This window comes from Sapajus apella, unplaced genomic scaffold, assembly GCF_009761245.1.
Source record: "Sapajus apella isolate SASKATOON/1434 unplaced genomic scaffold, GSC_monkey_1.0 scaffold55, whole genome shotgun sequence".
Lineage (NCBI taxonomy): Eukaryota > Metazoa > Chordata > Mammalia > Primates > Cebidae > Sapajus > Sapajus apella.
In genome coordinates this window covers 11,773,499-11,791,624 of record NW_022436995.1, presented here as the reverse complement: position 1 = coordinate 11,791,624, position 18,126 = coordinate 11,773,499, and the positions used below count along the sequence as shown (strand labels likewise).

At 37.5% G+C, this 18,126-nt stretch overlaps 1 protein-coding gene across 11 annotated transcripts in view; it reads right to left on the bottom strand.

Moving 5' to 3' along the window:
* LRRC49 (leucine rich repeat containing 49) overlaps nucleotides 1-18,126 on the bottom strand; it is a 135,878-nt gene that overhangs the window by 38,657 nt on the left and 79,095 nt on the right. For all 11 annotated transcript variants that reach the window (XM_032244671.1, XM_032244672.1, XM_032244667.1 and 8 more), the window contains one exon: nucleotides 2,233-2,316. In XM_032244671.1, the coding sequence (XP_032100562.1) occupies nucleotides 2,233-2,316 (84 nt within the window). The remainder of the gene's footprint in view (nucleotides 1-2,232; nucleotides 2,317-18,126) is intronic.

Sequence of the window (18,126 nt, the reverse complement as noted above, 5' to 3'; positions counted from 1 at the left end):
AAAAAAATTTGGGGTGGGGGTGCAGCGGTCCACACTTGAAATATCAACTGCTTGGGAGACGAACTCAGGAGGACTGATTGAGCCCAGGAATTGAAGGCTGTAGTGTGCTATGGTCACACCTGTGAACAGCACTCCAGCCTGGGCTACAAAATAAGACACCATCTCTAAAAAAAATGTTTTGGGCTTCTTTTTATCTACTGTTTGGTGTTTCAAATTTGAGTGTACAATTCAGTGGGTTATATTTAATATGTATATACTTTGGAGACTTTTTGACATTTCATGTATGTGCTCCTTACATAAAGCAAGTAGAAATCTGCAATTCTTATTGTAAATCCCTAATCTGTAATAAAAATGCTTCTTACCTTAAGGAATTCTATTTAAGTTACTTGCTGATGACTGTGCCAACCCAATTTTTAATCTAAGCAATCTTGGGCTTTCTTTCTTTTTTTTTTTTTTTTAAACTCAGTATCAAGGCCACTTTGAAAGAAGCCATGGCAGTCAGTTAATAGATGATAGTTCTCATGCTGGCTTCATGCATTTGGTTTTCTGGCTGGCAGGGGTAGGCAAAAGAAATATTCTGAATGAGGTAGATATAGCAGTGCTTAGAAAAAGGGCATAAAATATCTTTAGACCACTGAGTATGTTAACAAATTTATAACAGGATAGTCTTTGAAAATGCAAACACTTTCCTACATTCGTGCTGAAGTTAAGCTTCCTTAATTTAAGTTATTAAAGTCAGATCAATACTGGGTTGACTAAGAGAATGATTAATTTTACTGGGGCCTGGAAAACGGAAGACATATTTTAAGACAGGAGTATAGCCTATCTTAAGGTCAGGTGGGGATTAATTAATGGCTGGCCAGGAGGACACATAAGGGCTGTGAGCATCTCTGTAGAAAAAAAATAAAAGAAGCAGCAGCAGCAGCAAAAGAAGGGTTAGAGAATGTTAGAGATTCTGCAAGGCAGAAGGGGGTACCCCCAAAAAAGTTTAAAGATCACAGAGGCATTTGGTATATCAGTGACAATTATGTTTCTAATAGCTAGATGCCAATAAATGGCCAAGTATGTGCTAGAGTGACAAATATTTTAGAAGGTGCCAAATTCCAACTTCTGCCAGTTGAGTCTCTTTTTCATAGTCCAGAGAAGACCACAACAGTGTATGCCATAAGTTTTACTTCCCTTCACTTCTCAGGTTGCAAGGAAAATAAAAAGATAGAAAAGCAACAAGGCAGAAGATAGTGTCTATACACTCTTCCTGTCCTAAACCCAATCCATCTCATTTTCTTAATGATCAATATGTATAGCTGCATGAGCAATCCTTACCAAATGCTGAGGGTCTGTTGTATCACGATTCCAAATCTGACCTAGGGCTAGAACCTGGGTCTCCTGATTCCCCGTGGTTTTCCTCTTACTAAAAATAAAAATACTAAATAAACCTCGTAACTAAAGAGTCTTATTTAGTGACACTTTGTTTTGTCTCACTATATTTTCCTGAGGCTGTACTCAAATTCCTGGGCTCAAGCAATCCTCCTGCCTTAGCCTCCCAAGTAGTTAAGACGTCAGGTACATACCACCTTGCTTGGCTGGTAATTTTTTTGAACTCTGAGTGCCATTTTAATTTTAAAAAGAAATGCTTCTATATAGAACATGAATGAGTAATGATAATCAAGGTGATATCCTTAATTTTAGAAAATAGCACAATGCATATTACGAACTATACACTGTAAGCTGTCTTTATTTATTATACTTTGTGATATTAATATAAAATACTTAAAAGATAATACTTTAAGGAAATTAATATCTGCTAAATAATTTTAAACCAATTTAAAACAAATTTCCATTTCTAGTTCCACAAAATCTTTATCACTTCTATATCAGAAACTGTTTAAATTTAAAAAGTTATCATTTAAAAAACATGTAGCAGAGTTCATTTATATATATATAATATATATATATATATTATATATATGTAAAGATGACAGTCAATTACAGTACTTTCCAAAATGAAGTGAACAGGCCATGGGATACACAAGATGATGCACTGGTATGAAATAAAAGTGTTATAATTTCAATTATATTTATTTTTCATCTCTTCCTTTTAAAACTTTCTTCATTCTGTTGAATGAAACTTATAAAGCTTAGAAACCACTTTTCCAGTAGACTGCCTCACTACCTTCTGGGTATGCGTGTCTACATGTGCACACATATCCAGGCAGACATCAGAGAAAATACCTTAAGCAACGATTGTTTATGACTTTCCCGTTTCTTCTCTTCCTCTTTTTTGGCTAAAACAGATGCCATACGCCTTTCTTCTTCCTAAAAGACATTTTCCAAAAAGTATTATGAAGAGTTTAATCATTTTTAAAAATGCTAAATGTCTTTGGTCCCCTAAGTACAGTTTTCTTCTTGAGAGACATAGTATTTGCTAGCAGAAAATATACTCTTAAAGAAAAAGTTAGCATCTTTCTCTTTATTTTCTTCTTCCCTCTGAATGCTAAAAATCTGTGCATTCCTAACTCTGCTTCTGGAGGTGACATGAACCTAGCTCATACAAGAAAGAAAAAAGAGTGGGAAGAAAAGGAAAACTGTGTTTGCATAATTTTCCTTTTGTACTCCAGGTAGTACATAGACTTAAATTTTCCATCATCAAGATAGGAAGGATAAAAGTGATACATCTAACAATGTTGATTGGATTTGTGATAGAAAATCAGAACTTTTTTGATGAAAAAGCAAGGGTAAATATCTTTTAAAACTCCAATTATATTAATAAATTATTTCCCATTAATATAATTAATTACTTTTGGTTTGTTTTTTAAGTTATGTTTCCCAGCCTCATTTCTTAAGTTCTAAAAGCTGTGAAAGATAGCATGATGATCGTAGTTAATAATCCTCTATTGTAATCTTGGCATCTGCTAAGAGAATAGATCTTAAATGTTCTCACTACAAAAAATAATAAGAAAAATAATTAGGTGAAATGATAGAAATATTAACTAACTTGATTGTGGAAATTGTTTTGTAATATAGATCAAATCACCACATTGTATACCTTAATTTTATACAGTTTTGTCAATCATACCTCAACAAAGCTGGAAAAAGTAGAAACGATGAAATAACATTATAGACAGTTTAGCAAAATGTTTTAAAAATCAGTCATAATCCCAAACACCTAACTCAAATCTTACAATTTCTATGTATTACCTAATAATATTCACTATGAGCAAATTTTTTAAAGGTTCTAATCTCTATACAAAATCTGGACCATTTTTCCCCCTGAACACTGTCAAATTTTAATAAATTATAACCATGTCACTTTTAATTTTCATTACCAAAAGATTTGTAGATACTCAAAATGATACGATAAATTGAGAAAATAATTTCATCAAAAAAGCCAAGCATGAAAATATCTTCAGAGATAGGAAACTATAACAAGTAACCTAGCAGATTTGAATAACTCTCTTAGAAACAAAAAATTATAAGAATTGAAATTTAAAATTCAACAAGTGAGATTTAATAGCAGATTATACAGAGCTGAAGAGAGAATCACAACCGGAAAATAGAGAATGAGAATGTTTTCTATATGTTTTAGAATCACCCTACATATTTCTCTATCATAGCACTTAGCCTGTCTCATTTTAATTATTTCTGGTGCTATCCCTCTTGTCTCCCACCCCATACAATAAGATCTATGAATGTATAAACCATGTCTATTTAATAATTTATTAAAATTGAAATTTCTATATCAAATGGTAGACATATTTCTATCTTTTTGATATGTCTGCAAACTGCCCTCCATAAATGCACTTCTAATTTATAGTTCTACCAGATTTCAACATTTGATTTAAAACCTAATGGTTAGTCATAAGAGCTGTTCATCAAATATTCTTGTGTCTTCGTGTGACCAAGACACATTGTGAGATAGCACTTCCAGCCCCCTTGAAATTAGATGTGGCCATAGGACTTGCTTTGGTCAAAGTCATCTAAACAAAAGTGACATGTATTTACTTCTGGTTGAAAACTTTCAAAGACAATGTATGATACAACTATTCTCTCTCTCACCTTGCTACAGCGCCTGCAAAACTCCACAGGTGGGTACTTTGAAAGACTGAGTACCAGAATGAGGACAACACAGAGCAAAGATCCCAAATCACACATCACAGGCAGACAGGTATTAGAAGCCTGAAATAAGCTTTGTTGTTTTAATGTACTGAAGTTAGAGAAGCTGTCACTGCTGCACAATCTAGCCTATGCTGACCAGTACATGTATGTTATATTAGAATTAAAAAGGTCAAAGAGACTATGAACATGTTTTCTAGAGGATGGGCCATTATACACACTCCTGAACACAAGAAAAAGCCTAGATTAAATAATTATATTTAAAAACACACAAACAGAAACCAACACAGAGTTAAAAAAGAAAACTAGGAAAGCATACACTAGACAACTCTAATTTTACAAATAAGGAAACAAATGCTCTAAAACATTAGTAACTTATATGAGGACACATAGCTAGTGACAAAGCCAGGATCAGAACCAGAAGCCATGGCCTGCTAGAAACAAAATTCATATTATTTTTTGTAATAAAGTTACATTTAAATTAATTTTACTGATTTTAGATAAAGAAGTGTTTAGAACTCAGAAGTGATCTGCCATATGATTTACTTGTTTTAAAAACAACTAAAAAAATCTAATGTGATTTTGGTGAATTTAAAGTGTCTTTTACAATATGGAAAATAATTATTCTTTTTTTTTTTTTTTTTTTTTTAAAGACAGAGTCTTGCCTCTTGCTTGTTGCCCAGGCTGGAATGCCATGGTTCTCCAGCTCACTGGAGAATCTCGGCTCACTGCAACCTCCACCTCCTGGGTTCAAGCAATATTTGTGTCTCAGCCTCTCAAGAAGCTGGGATTACAGGCATATGCCACCACGTCAGGTTAATTTTTGTACTTTTAGTACAGACAGGGTTTACTATGCTGGCCAGGCTGGTCTCAAACTCTAAGACTCAATTGATCTGCCTGCTTTGGCCTCCCAAAGTGCTACAGTGACAGGTGTAAGCCACCAATGTCCAGCTGGAAAATAATTTTCTTAACTTTTAAAAACTAAATAGAGGTAATGAGGAGAAATTAAACTAAAAATTCAGAACTTTGAATCCTAGCTTCACAAAATAGCTGGTTTAATAATTCTATTAAATTCTTTTATTCAGTAAATACTGATTTGGTACCTACAGAGTACAATCTATTTCAGAATAAAGTGTTTAAAAGAGCAAAATATATTGATGTTCAATTGTTGACTCATCTATAAAACGTGAACTAGAAACAGATTGGTTTTCCAAAGAGCCAATTTCAAACAGTACTGGAAACTGTATGGATCACGTACTACACATAGTTACAAGATGATTTCATCAGATTTTTGAAAAGAATTTGAGCTTCTATTAAAGGCAGTAGAGCTTTAAAAGGAAAGCTAAACCTCGGAAAACTGGATTTACACCAAATCAATTCAAATATTGAATGTTTTAAGGAATTTATATATCTGAGAGCTATATTTCAGCCCAAATAATTACAGAGTAACTAAACTTAGAAATAAAAATAAACCTCTAATTGTGAAGATAAGTTATAAATCTATTGGTAAGAAGGAAACACTAAAATTCTGGCACCTTCTTGATAATAGTCCAATTTCTGGGACAAAAGCCATATCCTTTATATAGCAAAATATAAAAATAAAAAAATAAAATAAGTGGGTAGTGGGATCTGGGAGCGGGATCTGGGACAAAAAACTATTTTTTTCCTCACTTCATTTTGGCCATGAAGACCCAATAGAGAAATGGCTTTAAGTTAATTAAGCCACACAGTGATTTAATAGGTGTTTGATAACCTACGTTATACTTTCTTAGCAGATACTAAGGCCTAAAACAATGCAAATATTACACAAGAAGGAGATTTGATCCAAAATAAATAATAGCAATTTATGAAATGTTAAAAATCAAATGGCAAGGTATATTTTAACCATATACTTTAGTTATAAACATTACTTTCTTTGAATACATAAAATATTAAAAGAGACTTTAAAATCACAGGATTTTTTTCCCTAAAAGAGATGGTCAATAATTTTTATTCAAACAATCACTTTTAACAGTCAAAACTGATTTTTTTGCAGGGTCATACCTAGTGTTAGAGTGAAGAACAGAAGCCATGTCACCTGACTTCTGGTCCAGGGATATTAGCTGTTAAATACTGGGGAGGGAAATAGCCAGAACAGGGTAGATTATGTTGCCGTAACAACTTCAAAACTTTCACTGGCTTATTTTTTAAAAAGTTTATTTCTTGATCATGCAAAGAACACTTCAACTGTCTTCAATGCAGTGGCTAAGTACTGCTGAGTGTTATGATCTGATGGCATCCTCAACTTGATATAGGCTTCCACAGTGATGACCACATGTGAAGAAATCACGCTTTTAAATGCTTCTGCCTGGAAATGATACACACTATTTCTGCTCACATTTCGTTGGCCAAATATCTTCCCACATGTTAAAAAGGAGGGGAGCCAGAGCATATTGGTGAACATTAGTAATGTCTACCAAAACAGAAAACTTTCTTATGCCTGAGATGAGCTCTTCTTTTATTTTTGGAGAGCAAATTGTAAAGAAGTTCACACTAAGCCAATTAAATGTGAGGCTGAGGTGAAAACTTTAGACATTGTGTCTGTTTCTGAATTGTTTTTTGTTTTGTTTTGTTTTGAGAAAGGGTTTCGTTCTGTCCCCCAGGCTTGAGTCAGTAATGAGACCTTGGCTCACTGCAGCTCTGACCTCCCGGGTTGAAGCAATCCTCCTGCCTCAGTCCCCTAGTCACTGGGACTACAGGTGCGCACCTCCATACCCAGTTAATTTTTTTGTATTTTTTGCAGATACAGGATTTTGCCAAGTTGGCCAGCCTGGGCTCGAACTCCTGACCTCAAGCAATTCACCTGCCTCGGCCTCCCAAAGTACTAGGATTACAGGCATGAGCCACCGCACCCAGCCCTGTTTCAGAATTGTGAGAATATTGCCTACATTCACAAAATGCTGCCTTAGAGATAAAAAAGAGAAAACTCTACCTCCTAGAATTTTCTATACAAGGGTCCTTGTTCTAGCCCCTCAAAAGGGGCTAGCAATAGTTCAGGTGTAATCTGATCATTGTAGAAAAAAATGGGATGGGACTGTCTCCATATTCTGAATGCTCTTTTTCTATAAATGAATATTGTTTTAAACCATATTAATAATCACATCTCATAATTGATTCAGCTTGAATTTATAAATTCCAAGTCATTTTAACACATGCTGCTAAGTCCAATCTTCTATAACACTGTATTTTTACTAAGAATTATTTTGTTTGATTGTCGTTATGGAATAAAGTCCAGGGTTTTCAATTCATCTTTTTGTCTTTTTTAATTCTGCTTATTTTTCTATACTAGGTGTAAACCAACTTTTTCTGTAAAGGGTCAGATAGTACAGCAAATATTTTAGATATTCTCTATCTCATATCCTTCTTTTTTTTTTTTTTTTTACAATGCTTTACAAATATTAAAACTACTATTAGCTTGAGAGCTGTAGAAAAAGTGGGCTGCTGGATGGATTTATCCCATAGGCTGTGGTTTGTCAAACCCTGTTCTAGACTATGGAGGTACTTTTGGATTCTGATTTTCAACCAATATATCAAGAACTCTAATTTCTCTAGTTTACGTCATTCACACACTTTGCCAGAATAACAAAGATTTCTCCTAGTGGGCCAGAGGGAAAAGGCCTCGTGGCATGCCAGTACAGATTTCTCTAAAGGCTGATGTTAATACATGTTCTGTAAGTGTACTTGAACCAGAAATCTATATAACCATGTCATACAATTTACTCAAAATGATGCCAAAAAAGACTTTGTCAAATGTTTTCCTTAAATGCCAAAAGACTGTCTATAGCACTCCTCTGAGAGGGCCTATTTATAATTTCTGAAGCAGTTAACTGATTTTTTTTTTTTTGGCAGGAATTGTTTTCTAGTGAGCTAATGCTGCCTGCTAGTGATCAATTCCTAAGAACTCACAAAGCATCTTTTTTTTTTTTTTTTGAGACCTACTTTTGTTCTGTCACTAGGCTGGAGTGCAGTGGCACGATCTCAGCTCATCACAACCTCCAACTCCCTAGTCCAAGTGATTCTCCTGCCTCAGCCTCCTAAGTAGTTGGGATTATAGACATGCGCCACCATGCTGAGCTAATTTTTGTATTTTTAGTAGAGACAGGGTTTCAGCATGTTGGCCAGGATGGTCTCCATCTTCTGACCTCATGATCCACCTGCCTTGGCCACCCAAAGTGCTGGTATTACAGGCATGAGCAAACACACCTGGCCACAAACCATCTTTTAATAACGCAATTTATTTCATAATCAACATCAAGTTGACTGTCACAATTTATATTCTTTCTTTTAAGATAAAAAGACAACAGCGCCGCAAAGCCACTATAGTCAGACTACCTTTCTAGATTCCTCCTCTCTGGGCAAAGCATCTCTGAAAGAAAGGCAGCAGCCCTAGTCAGGGGCTTATAGATAAAACTCCCATGTCCCTGGGACAGAGCACCTGGGTGAAGGGCCAGCTGTGGGTACAGCTTCAGCAGACTTAAATATTGCTGCCTGCCAGCACTGAAGAGAGCAGTGGATCTCCCAGCACAGTGCTTGAGCTCTGCTAAGGGAGAGAGTAACAACTCCACAAGGGTCCCTGACCCCAGTGCCTCCTGATGGGGAGACACCTCCCAGCAGGGGTCGACGCACTTTAGACTGGAAAGCTCTGGCGGGCATCTGGCAGGTGCTCCTGTGGGATGAAGCTTCCAGAGGAAAGAGCAGGCAGCAATCTTTGCTGTTCTGCAGCCTCTGTTGGTAATACCCAGGCAAACAGGGTCTGGAGTGAACCCCCAGCAAACTCCAGCAGACCTGCAGAAGAGAGTCCTGACTGTTAGGAGGAAAACTAAAAAATCACGTTGATGCAATAGCATCAACATCAACAAAAAGGACGACCATGCAAAAACTCCATCCGAAGGTCACCAACAGCAAAGACCAAAGGTAGGTAAATCCTCAAAGACGAGGAAAAAACAGTGCAAAAGGGCTGAAAATATAAAAAAACAGAACGTCTCTTCTCCTCCAAAGGATCACAACTCCTCGCCAGCAAGGGGACAAAACTGGACAGTGAATGAGTATGATGAATTGACAGAAGTAGGCTTCAGAAGGTGGGTAATAAAAAACTCCTCTGAGCTAAAGGAGTATGTTCTAACCCAATGCAAGGAAGCTAAGAAGCTTGAAAAAAGGCTATACAAATTGCTAACTAGAATAACAAGTTTAAAGAAGAACATAAATGACATAATGGAGCTGAAAGGCACAGCATGAGAACTTCATGAAGCATACACAAGTATCAGTAGCTGAATTGATCAAGCAGAAAAAGGATATCAGATATTGAAGAGGAAATGAAGCATGAAGACAAGATTAGAGAGACAAGAGTGAAAAGGAATGAACAAAGCCTCCAAGAAATAGGGGATTATGTGAAAAGACTAAACCTACGTTTGATTGGTGTGCCTGAAAGGGATGGAGAGAATGGAACCAAGTTGGAAAACATACTTCAGGATATTATCCAGGAGAACTTCCCCAACCTATCAAGACAGGCCAACATTCAAATTCAGGAAATACAGAGAACACCACAAAGATACTCCTCAAGAAGAGCAACCCCAAGACACATAATCATCAGATTCACCAACACTGAAATGAGGAAAAAAATGTTAAGGGTAGCCAGAGGGAAAGGTCAAGTTACCCACAAAGGTAAGCCCATCAGACTAACATTGGATCTCTGCAGAAACACCACAAGCCAGAAGACAGTGGGGCCCAATATTCAACATTCTTAAAGAAAAGAATTTTTAACCCAGAATTTCATATCCAGCCAAACTAAGCTTTGTAAGAGAAGGAGAAATAAAACCCTTTACAGACAAGCAAATGCTGAGGGGTTTTGTCACCACCAGGCCTGCCTTACAAGAGCTCCTGAAGGAAGCACTAAATATGGAAAGGAAAAGCCAGTACCAGCCACTACAAAACATACCAAAATGTAAAGACCGTCAACGATATGCAGAAACTGCATCAACTAATGGATAAAATAACCAGCTAGCATCATAATGAAAGGATCAAATTCACACATAACAATATTAACCTTAAATGTAAATGGCCTAAAAGCCCAAATTAAAAGGCACAAATTGGATAAAGGGTCAAGACACATTGGTGTGCTGTATTCAGGAGACCCACCTCATGTGCAAAGACACATATAGGCTCAAAATAAAGAGATATAGGAAGATTTACCAAGCAAATGGAAAGAAAAAAAAGCAAGGGCTGCAATCCTAGTCTCTGATAAAACAGACTTTAAACCAACAAAGATAAAAAAAAGACGAAGAAGAGCATTACATAATGGTAAAAGGATCAGTGCAACAACAAGAGCTAACTATCCTGAATATAAATGCGCCCAATACAGGAGTACTCAGAATCATGAAGCAAGTTCTTAGAGACCTACAAAGAGACTTAGATTCCCACACAGTAACAGTGGGAGACTTTAATACCCAATTGTCAATATTAGGCAGATCAACTAGACAGAAAATTAACAAGAATATTCAGGACTTGAACTCATTTCTGGACCTAATAGACATCTACGGAACTTTCCCTACCTATCCCAAATCAACAGAAGATACATTCTTCTCAGCACTACATCACATTTATTCTAAAATTGACCACATGATTGGAAGCAAAACATTCCTCAGTAAATGCAAAAGAACAGAAATCATAACAAACACTCTCTCAGACCACAGTGCAATCAAATTAGAACTCAGGATTTAGAAACTCACTCAAAACCACACAACCACATGGAAACTGAACAATCTGCTCCTGAATGGCTACTTAGTAAATGCAAATTTAAGGCAGAAATAAAGAAGTTCTTTGAAACCAATGAGAACAAAGACATAGCATACCAGAATCTCTGGGACACAGCAAAAGCAGTGTTTACAAGGAAATCTATAGCACTAGATGCCCACAGGAGAAAGCAGGAAGATCTAAAATTGACACCTTAACATCACAATTAAAAGAACTAGAGAAGCAAGAGCAAACAAATTCAAAAGCAGCAGAAGATAATAAATAACTAAGATTAGAGCAGAACTGAAGGAGATAGAGACAGGAAAAACCCTTCAAAAAATCCATGAATCCAGGAGTTGGTTTTTTGAAAAGATTAACAAAATATATAGACCACTAGCCAGACTAATAAAGAAAAAAGAGAAGAATCAAACAGACAAAATAAAAAATGATAAAGAGGAGATCACCACTGATCCCACAGAAACACAAACTACCATTAGAGAATACTATAAATACCTTTAAGCAAATAAACTAGAAAATCTAGGAGAAATGGATACATTCCTGGACACATATACCCTCCCAAGACTAAACCAGGAAGAAGTCAAATCCCTGAATAGACCAATAAAAAGGTCTGAAATTGAGGCAGTAATTAATAACACACCAACCAAAAAAAGCCCAAGACCAGATGGATTCACAGCCAAATTCTACCAAAGATACAAAGAGGAGCTGGTACCATTCCTTCTGAAACTATTCCAAACAAAAGAAAAAGAGAAACGACTCCTCCCTAACTCATTTTATGAGGCCAGCATCATCCTGATACTAAAACCTGGCAGAGACACAACAGAAAAGAAAATTTCAGGCCAATATCCCTGATGAACATTGATGCAAAAATCCTCAATAAAATACTGGCAAACCAAATTCAGCAGTGCATTAAAAAGTTTATCCACCACGATCAAGCTGGCTTCATCCCTAGGATGCAAGGCTGGTTCAACATATACAAATCAATAAACGTAATCCGTCATATAAACAGAACCAATGACAAAAACCAAGAAAAAGTTCAAAATACCTAAGAGTCCCAGGGATTTTTCTCATAGTGCCTCTAGGCCAAAAGAAATATGTGACAACTCTGTTTACAAAGTAGTTAGGTCCAAATAATTTAGTAAGTATTCATGGATTAGCAATTTAGTAGGAATTAAAAATGACAAATGTAAATAGAAAGAAAAAATATTTTATATCATTCTTAAATAACCACAACTACTTACCTATAGAATGTGTAGAACCAGGAGGGTATTACACAACTTCTGAAACAGAGTATCAGATTGGACACTGCCACCCTCATTTCCTGCTCCATACTGATTTTGGCAAGGCATTTTTTTTTTTAATTACAACTACTGAAAATTCAGCTTTTCAAAGATATGTGATAGAAAGAATTGTAGTGTTAATTAATGTTAAAATGGTAAACTATGGGAGTTCAGTCAGGGTGGTGGGAAAAATTTTAAGGAAAAATTATACAGATAGTTATAGGAAACAGTCACAAACCTTGTTGGAAGGTCGGAGCTGTGGGGGGTGGAGTTTGCATAGCTTCAGTAAAAGGTTTGGCTGAAGGCAAGTGAATTCTCTTAAACTTAAGGTGTAGATACATAGGAAAGTAGAGGAGTTAATCTAAATAGCTTGCTTACTCATGTAGTCTTAAGACCAACCTTTGGTTGTCTATGGGTGCACGATTGCTCTCTACTCTCTGCTCTGGAGGTCTGCAATGTCAATTACCCTCTAGTGGTGTTTATTCAAGACCTTTGTCATTGAATCTGTACTAAATAAATGCAAACTTCAATGGCTGATTGGGGCTGAGGTTGCTAACTCTTTACTGGACCCTTCTTGGTATGGGTGACTGGCCAGGACCCTTAGTCGGACTGACAGGCAAAATATCTGTGTCAGTGTACCTTATTCGTCTGTTGTGCAAGCCTGGGTCTGTGGGTCAGATCCCAGCAGTTGGTGCCCTGTGTGAGGAACAGCTGTAATGGAAACGACAGTTGGTGTCAGGTGTGAGGAACAGCTGTAATGGAAATGGCAGTTGGTGCCCCCTCTGAGGAACAGCTGCAATGAATCGTGACAGAACCCTTGAAAATGAAGGTGAAGACTGCGCAGTCAGTCAGTATGTCGATAAGTCATTAAGTCAGTAGGTCACTGGTGCCTGCTCAGGATCTCCAAGTTTGAGGGAACTATTCAGGCTAGGGTTTTATCATGAGACAATAGTTAGCAGCACAACAAAGGCAGTATATAAAAGTATTGAAACAGCTGCCCAGCCAGTGGAGCCTCAGTTTCATAGGCTCAATTAAGCAACCTAATGCAAATTGTTGCATCATTTAATCCATGATTCCCAGAAAAGGTGCACTAGACACAGAGCTCTGGGAACAAGTGGGAAGAAATCTTAAACAACATCATGTGCAAGGGCAAGGGGTCCCAGCATCATCTATAATGTTATGGGCTTTAATGAGGGCAGCTCTGGTTCCATTATACACAGAAGAGCCTAAAAAGAGGAGGAAGAACCATTACCTACTTTACCACCCCCGAGTCCCTCAGCCCTGCTGTCACCGGAACAAAATAACAAAGAGGAAACGAAGGTTTTGCCTGAGACCCTTCCTCCAATAAATAGGAAAAAAAAAAAAAAAACAAGGGACATGTTACAGCTACGGGACTCTGTCTTAAGCAAGCACCATTAGAAGGGGAGCTCTTAGCCTGCCCAGTGACACAATATCAACAAGGAAATCGGGTGTATGTTTATAGAGATAAGAAAAGGCAGTAGATGCTGAAGCGCACAGCCAAATCGGCAGTGGATGGAGGGCAAGCTTTGGCAGTGGGAAAGCTCCCACCACCTGGGCTGGCAGCATCCGCCCAGCATAGGGAGGAGGGAATGGTGCAGACAAAAAGTGGCACGTAAGCAGGCGCAGTGCGGCCGCCACCCAGGACCCATGCCACTGTCCTCAAAACCTTAAAACAGCTCCACAGGTGGCCCAAAGTAAGATTTCACGTGTTCCTTATGTACAAGCAACATCCCAAATTATAATTCTTTGCTAAAATTTGAGTTAAATTTAAATTCTAATAAAGGCCACTGTTATTCCTCCCCTACCTCTAATGTAGCTCTCTTAAAATCCTCTTTAGGTAGAACAATAGCCTCTGAAGGGAGAGAAATTACAAAAGACCCATGAATTAGTTGAATTCATTGAGCAATTAAAAGCCAGCCATATAGAACCATCTAACAGCCCTTGGAATTTGCCCACTTTTGTCATTCCCCAAAAGTCTGGTAAATGGAGACTTTTGCATGACGTATGTGCTATTAATGCTAATCTACAGCCTATAGGAACCCTTCAACAGGGCCTCCCTTCCCCCACAGAAGTTCCTCAAGATTGGCCTATAATTGTTACTGACTTAAAAGACTGCTTTTATACTATTCCTCTTGCAGAACAGGACAGAGAAAAATTTGCATTTACATTCCAGCTATTAATAATGAAAGGTCAACTTGACGATTTCATTGGAAAGTGCTTCCTTAGGGAATGCTGAACAGTCTTTCCATGTGTCAGTATCATGTAGATCAGGCTTTGGTCCCCAATAGAAAATAATTTTCTATTTGCAAGATTATTCATTTTATGGATGATATATTACTGGCAGCCCCAACAGAGCCAGTACTTTTAAGTTTGTTTGCCTCTAATACAAAGTGAAGAGGTTTATTCATAGCACCTGAAAAACTACAAATGTCCTCTCTTTGGAAATATCTTGGGTACATACTAACTTCCTGGTGAGTGAGACCTCAAAAGGTTAAATTAAATACTAGCAACTTACATACCTTAAATGTTTATCAAAAAGTACTGGGAGATATAAACTGGCTTTGCCCCATCTTGGGCATACTTACTTACAAGTTGCAAAACTTGTTTTCTATCTTAAACAGCAATAGAGCCCTAGATTCTCTCAGATATTTAACCCCTGCAGCAAAAAGGAAAATAGAGGAAATAGAACAAGCCATCTCTCAGAGGCACCTAGATCGCATAGATCCAGGCTATTTGGTTCAGTTGTTTATTTTTTCCCACCAAACACTCCCCTACAGGGTTAATAGGACAAATAACCCTGGGACTCTGTTTTCTAGAATGGTTTTTTGCTTACATACCTGGACTAAAACACTGTCTCCTTACACCCAGTTAATCAGTAAAGTTATAGTATTCAGGCCGCAGATGATGCAATCATTAGATTATGATCCCGATATCATCAGGATTCCTTTAAGCAAAAAGCAATTCGAAGCAGTTTGGTCCCTATCTTTAGATCTGCAAATAGCACTCTCTGATTACACAGGTCAAACAGAGAATACCCTTCCTGCTGATAAACTCCTTCAGTTCTTATCTCATACTTCTGTGCTCTTACCTACAAAAATAGTTCACTCTCCCATACCTAATGCTTTAACACTGTTTACTGACAGTTCGTGTAAACATGGAAAAGCAGCAGTGTGGTAGAGACCACATAATTTTCTCGCTCAATCTGGATTTACTAACAGAGAGATTGATTGGGGTCCTGATATTGGCCTTATAAACTTTTTCCATTCAGCCCATTAACACTGCTTAGTGACTCTCCTTACTCTGTTTATTTATTGCAAAACCTTGAAACAGCCCTCATAAAGTCTACTCTCGGGCCCATTCTGTGTACACTTTTTGTTGACTTCAGCAGCTGCTAGATCAACACACACATCCTATTTTTATCACACACATTTGAGCCCACAGCTCACTGCCTGGCCCATTGGCTTATGGCAACGAACAAGCAAACCTAAAAGTTATGACATCACTGCTTGACCAAGCCACCCCATTGCATCAATTTTTCCACCTAAATTGGAAAAACTTATCTAAACAATTTCAACTTACCCAGAGACTGAGTAAACAAATTATCCTGCCATGCCCAGATTGCCAGCTCACAGGCAGGTCCCCTCCTTCAACAGATGTTAACCCTAGAGGACTAGAACCTAATCAGTTATGGCAAACAGATGTTACACATATCCCTGAATTTGCAAAACTTAGATATATACCTGTATCCGCTGATACCAACACTCATCTAATTAGTACACATGCTCTTCCAGGAGAATCCACTTGATACATCATTAAATATCTTCTTTTAACTTTTGCACTTATGGGGCAGCCTACTAAATATAAAACTTAAAATTGTCCAGCTTATACCAGCTCACGATTTCAACAATTTTACCATGCATGGAATATCCAGCATTCCACAGGGATCCCATATAACCCCCAAGGATAGGCCACAGTAGAATGTGCCCACTCCACCCTTAAAAATATGCTCAAAAAACAAAAATGAGGGAGTATGGGTAAGGATCCTGCAACAGTACTAGTACAAGCCTTATTTATACTCAATTTTTTAAATATAGATGACAAATTTCAATAAGCTGTAGAAAAGCACTTTGCTAAAATCTCTCAAGATATAAAACCTGCAGTTTTGTGGAAGAATGTAAACAGTAATGTGTGGTGTGGTCCAAATTATTAGCTAACATAAAGTAGAGGATATGCTTGTGTTCACACCCCTCAGGTCCTCTCTGGATTCCAGCACAATGCATCAAACCTTACCATGGTGTGGCTAAGACCCAACACGGTTCCAGAGATGAGGAAACTGACCCTACAGCACCCGTTATTCCCATGCGTTCTCCCATTCAAGTACTAACCAGGCCTGACCCTGCTTAGCTTCTGAGATCAGACAGAACAGAAAGATTGGAGAGAGAAATAGTGGGAAAGAATAAGAGAGAGACTAGAAGAGACAGAGATCAGAGAGAGACACAAAAAGTAAGACAGGAGAGATATAGTAGGAAGAAGAGAAAAAAATGTTAAGAATGTTATAGATATAAGAATGCACCTTTAGTGAGGAAGGTTATAAAACAAACTGAGAAAGTTAAGGAATGTCAGAGATTGTGAAAGTCATGAAAAATGTTATAAAAATAAATTTATGTAAGAAATGTATAATTTTTGTTTTGAAGGTCTGAGCAAGTTTTAAAATGTTAATTGTAAAAGAAATTCTGTGTGTAAACATATTAGCTAAAGTTAAAGAAGTATCCAGTTTTTCTATAAACTAGACATTAAAATAAAGCACAACAGGTTTTTCTTAAAGTACTAACCTGTTCTTTAACGAAGATTATAAAAGTTCTCCCACTTAGCACAGGCACCACTCCTAGAATTTCCAGTACACCAGCACCAGCCTGGAGACTATGTCCTCATCAAAGGACGGAAAGAATAAAAATTCAAACCAGCCTAGGAAAGACCCTACAGTTCCTACAGCCCCGGACAATGCAGATTCTCAGTAGGCTAAGCAAATCCTACTCCAAACCAAACACCATTCACCCCAGATAATTTGCTCCTTTTTTATTCTCTCACTCTGCCTGCAACCAGTACTTGCTACACTCTATTCGAGCCTATCTTCTAATCTGCCTTTTTCCCCCTGTTACTTAAGCAGACACTCCCTTCCCAGCCTCTAATGACAGGACTGCTTGGCTAGGAGGAATTAACATACCCCTAGTGGGGTTCCTTAGCAATGGCACACATCAGACTACGGTGCCAGGTCACTCCTTGGGTGGAAAAGAATGTCACTGATTATACTTATGTTTGTCTTATGTTATTTACTAATTCTAGGATACAAAGCCAGAATAAGAGCAATGACACCTTGACTAACAGACCTGTTACTGAACACATCTGTACTCTTCAATCAATAAAGCCAGATGCAAAAAAAAAAAAAAAAAAAAAAAAAAAAGAAAAAGAGGAGATGTGGGAGTTCAGTCAGGGTGGTGGGAAAATTTTTAGAGGAAAAATTATAGGAAATAGTCACAAACCTTCTGGGAACGCTGGGGGGTTTGCATAGCTTCAGTAAAAGGTTTAGCTGAAGGCAGCTGAATTCTTTTAAAAGCTTAGGGCTTAGATACATAGGAATGTAGAGGAGTTTATCTAAATAGCTTGTTTACTCATGTGGTCTTAAGACCCTTTGATTACCCAAGGGTGCTTGATTGCTCTCTACTCAGGAGGCCAGCAATGTCAATTACCCTCTAGTGGTGTTTACTCAAGACCTTTGCCATTTAATCTGTACTAAATAAAACAACTTTGCTGGCTGATTGGGCTGCAGCTGCTAACTCTTTACCAGACCCTTCTCAGTATAGGTTAGCCAGACTGCCAGGCAAAATACCTGTGTCAGTGTACATTATTCATCTACCATGCAAGCCTG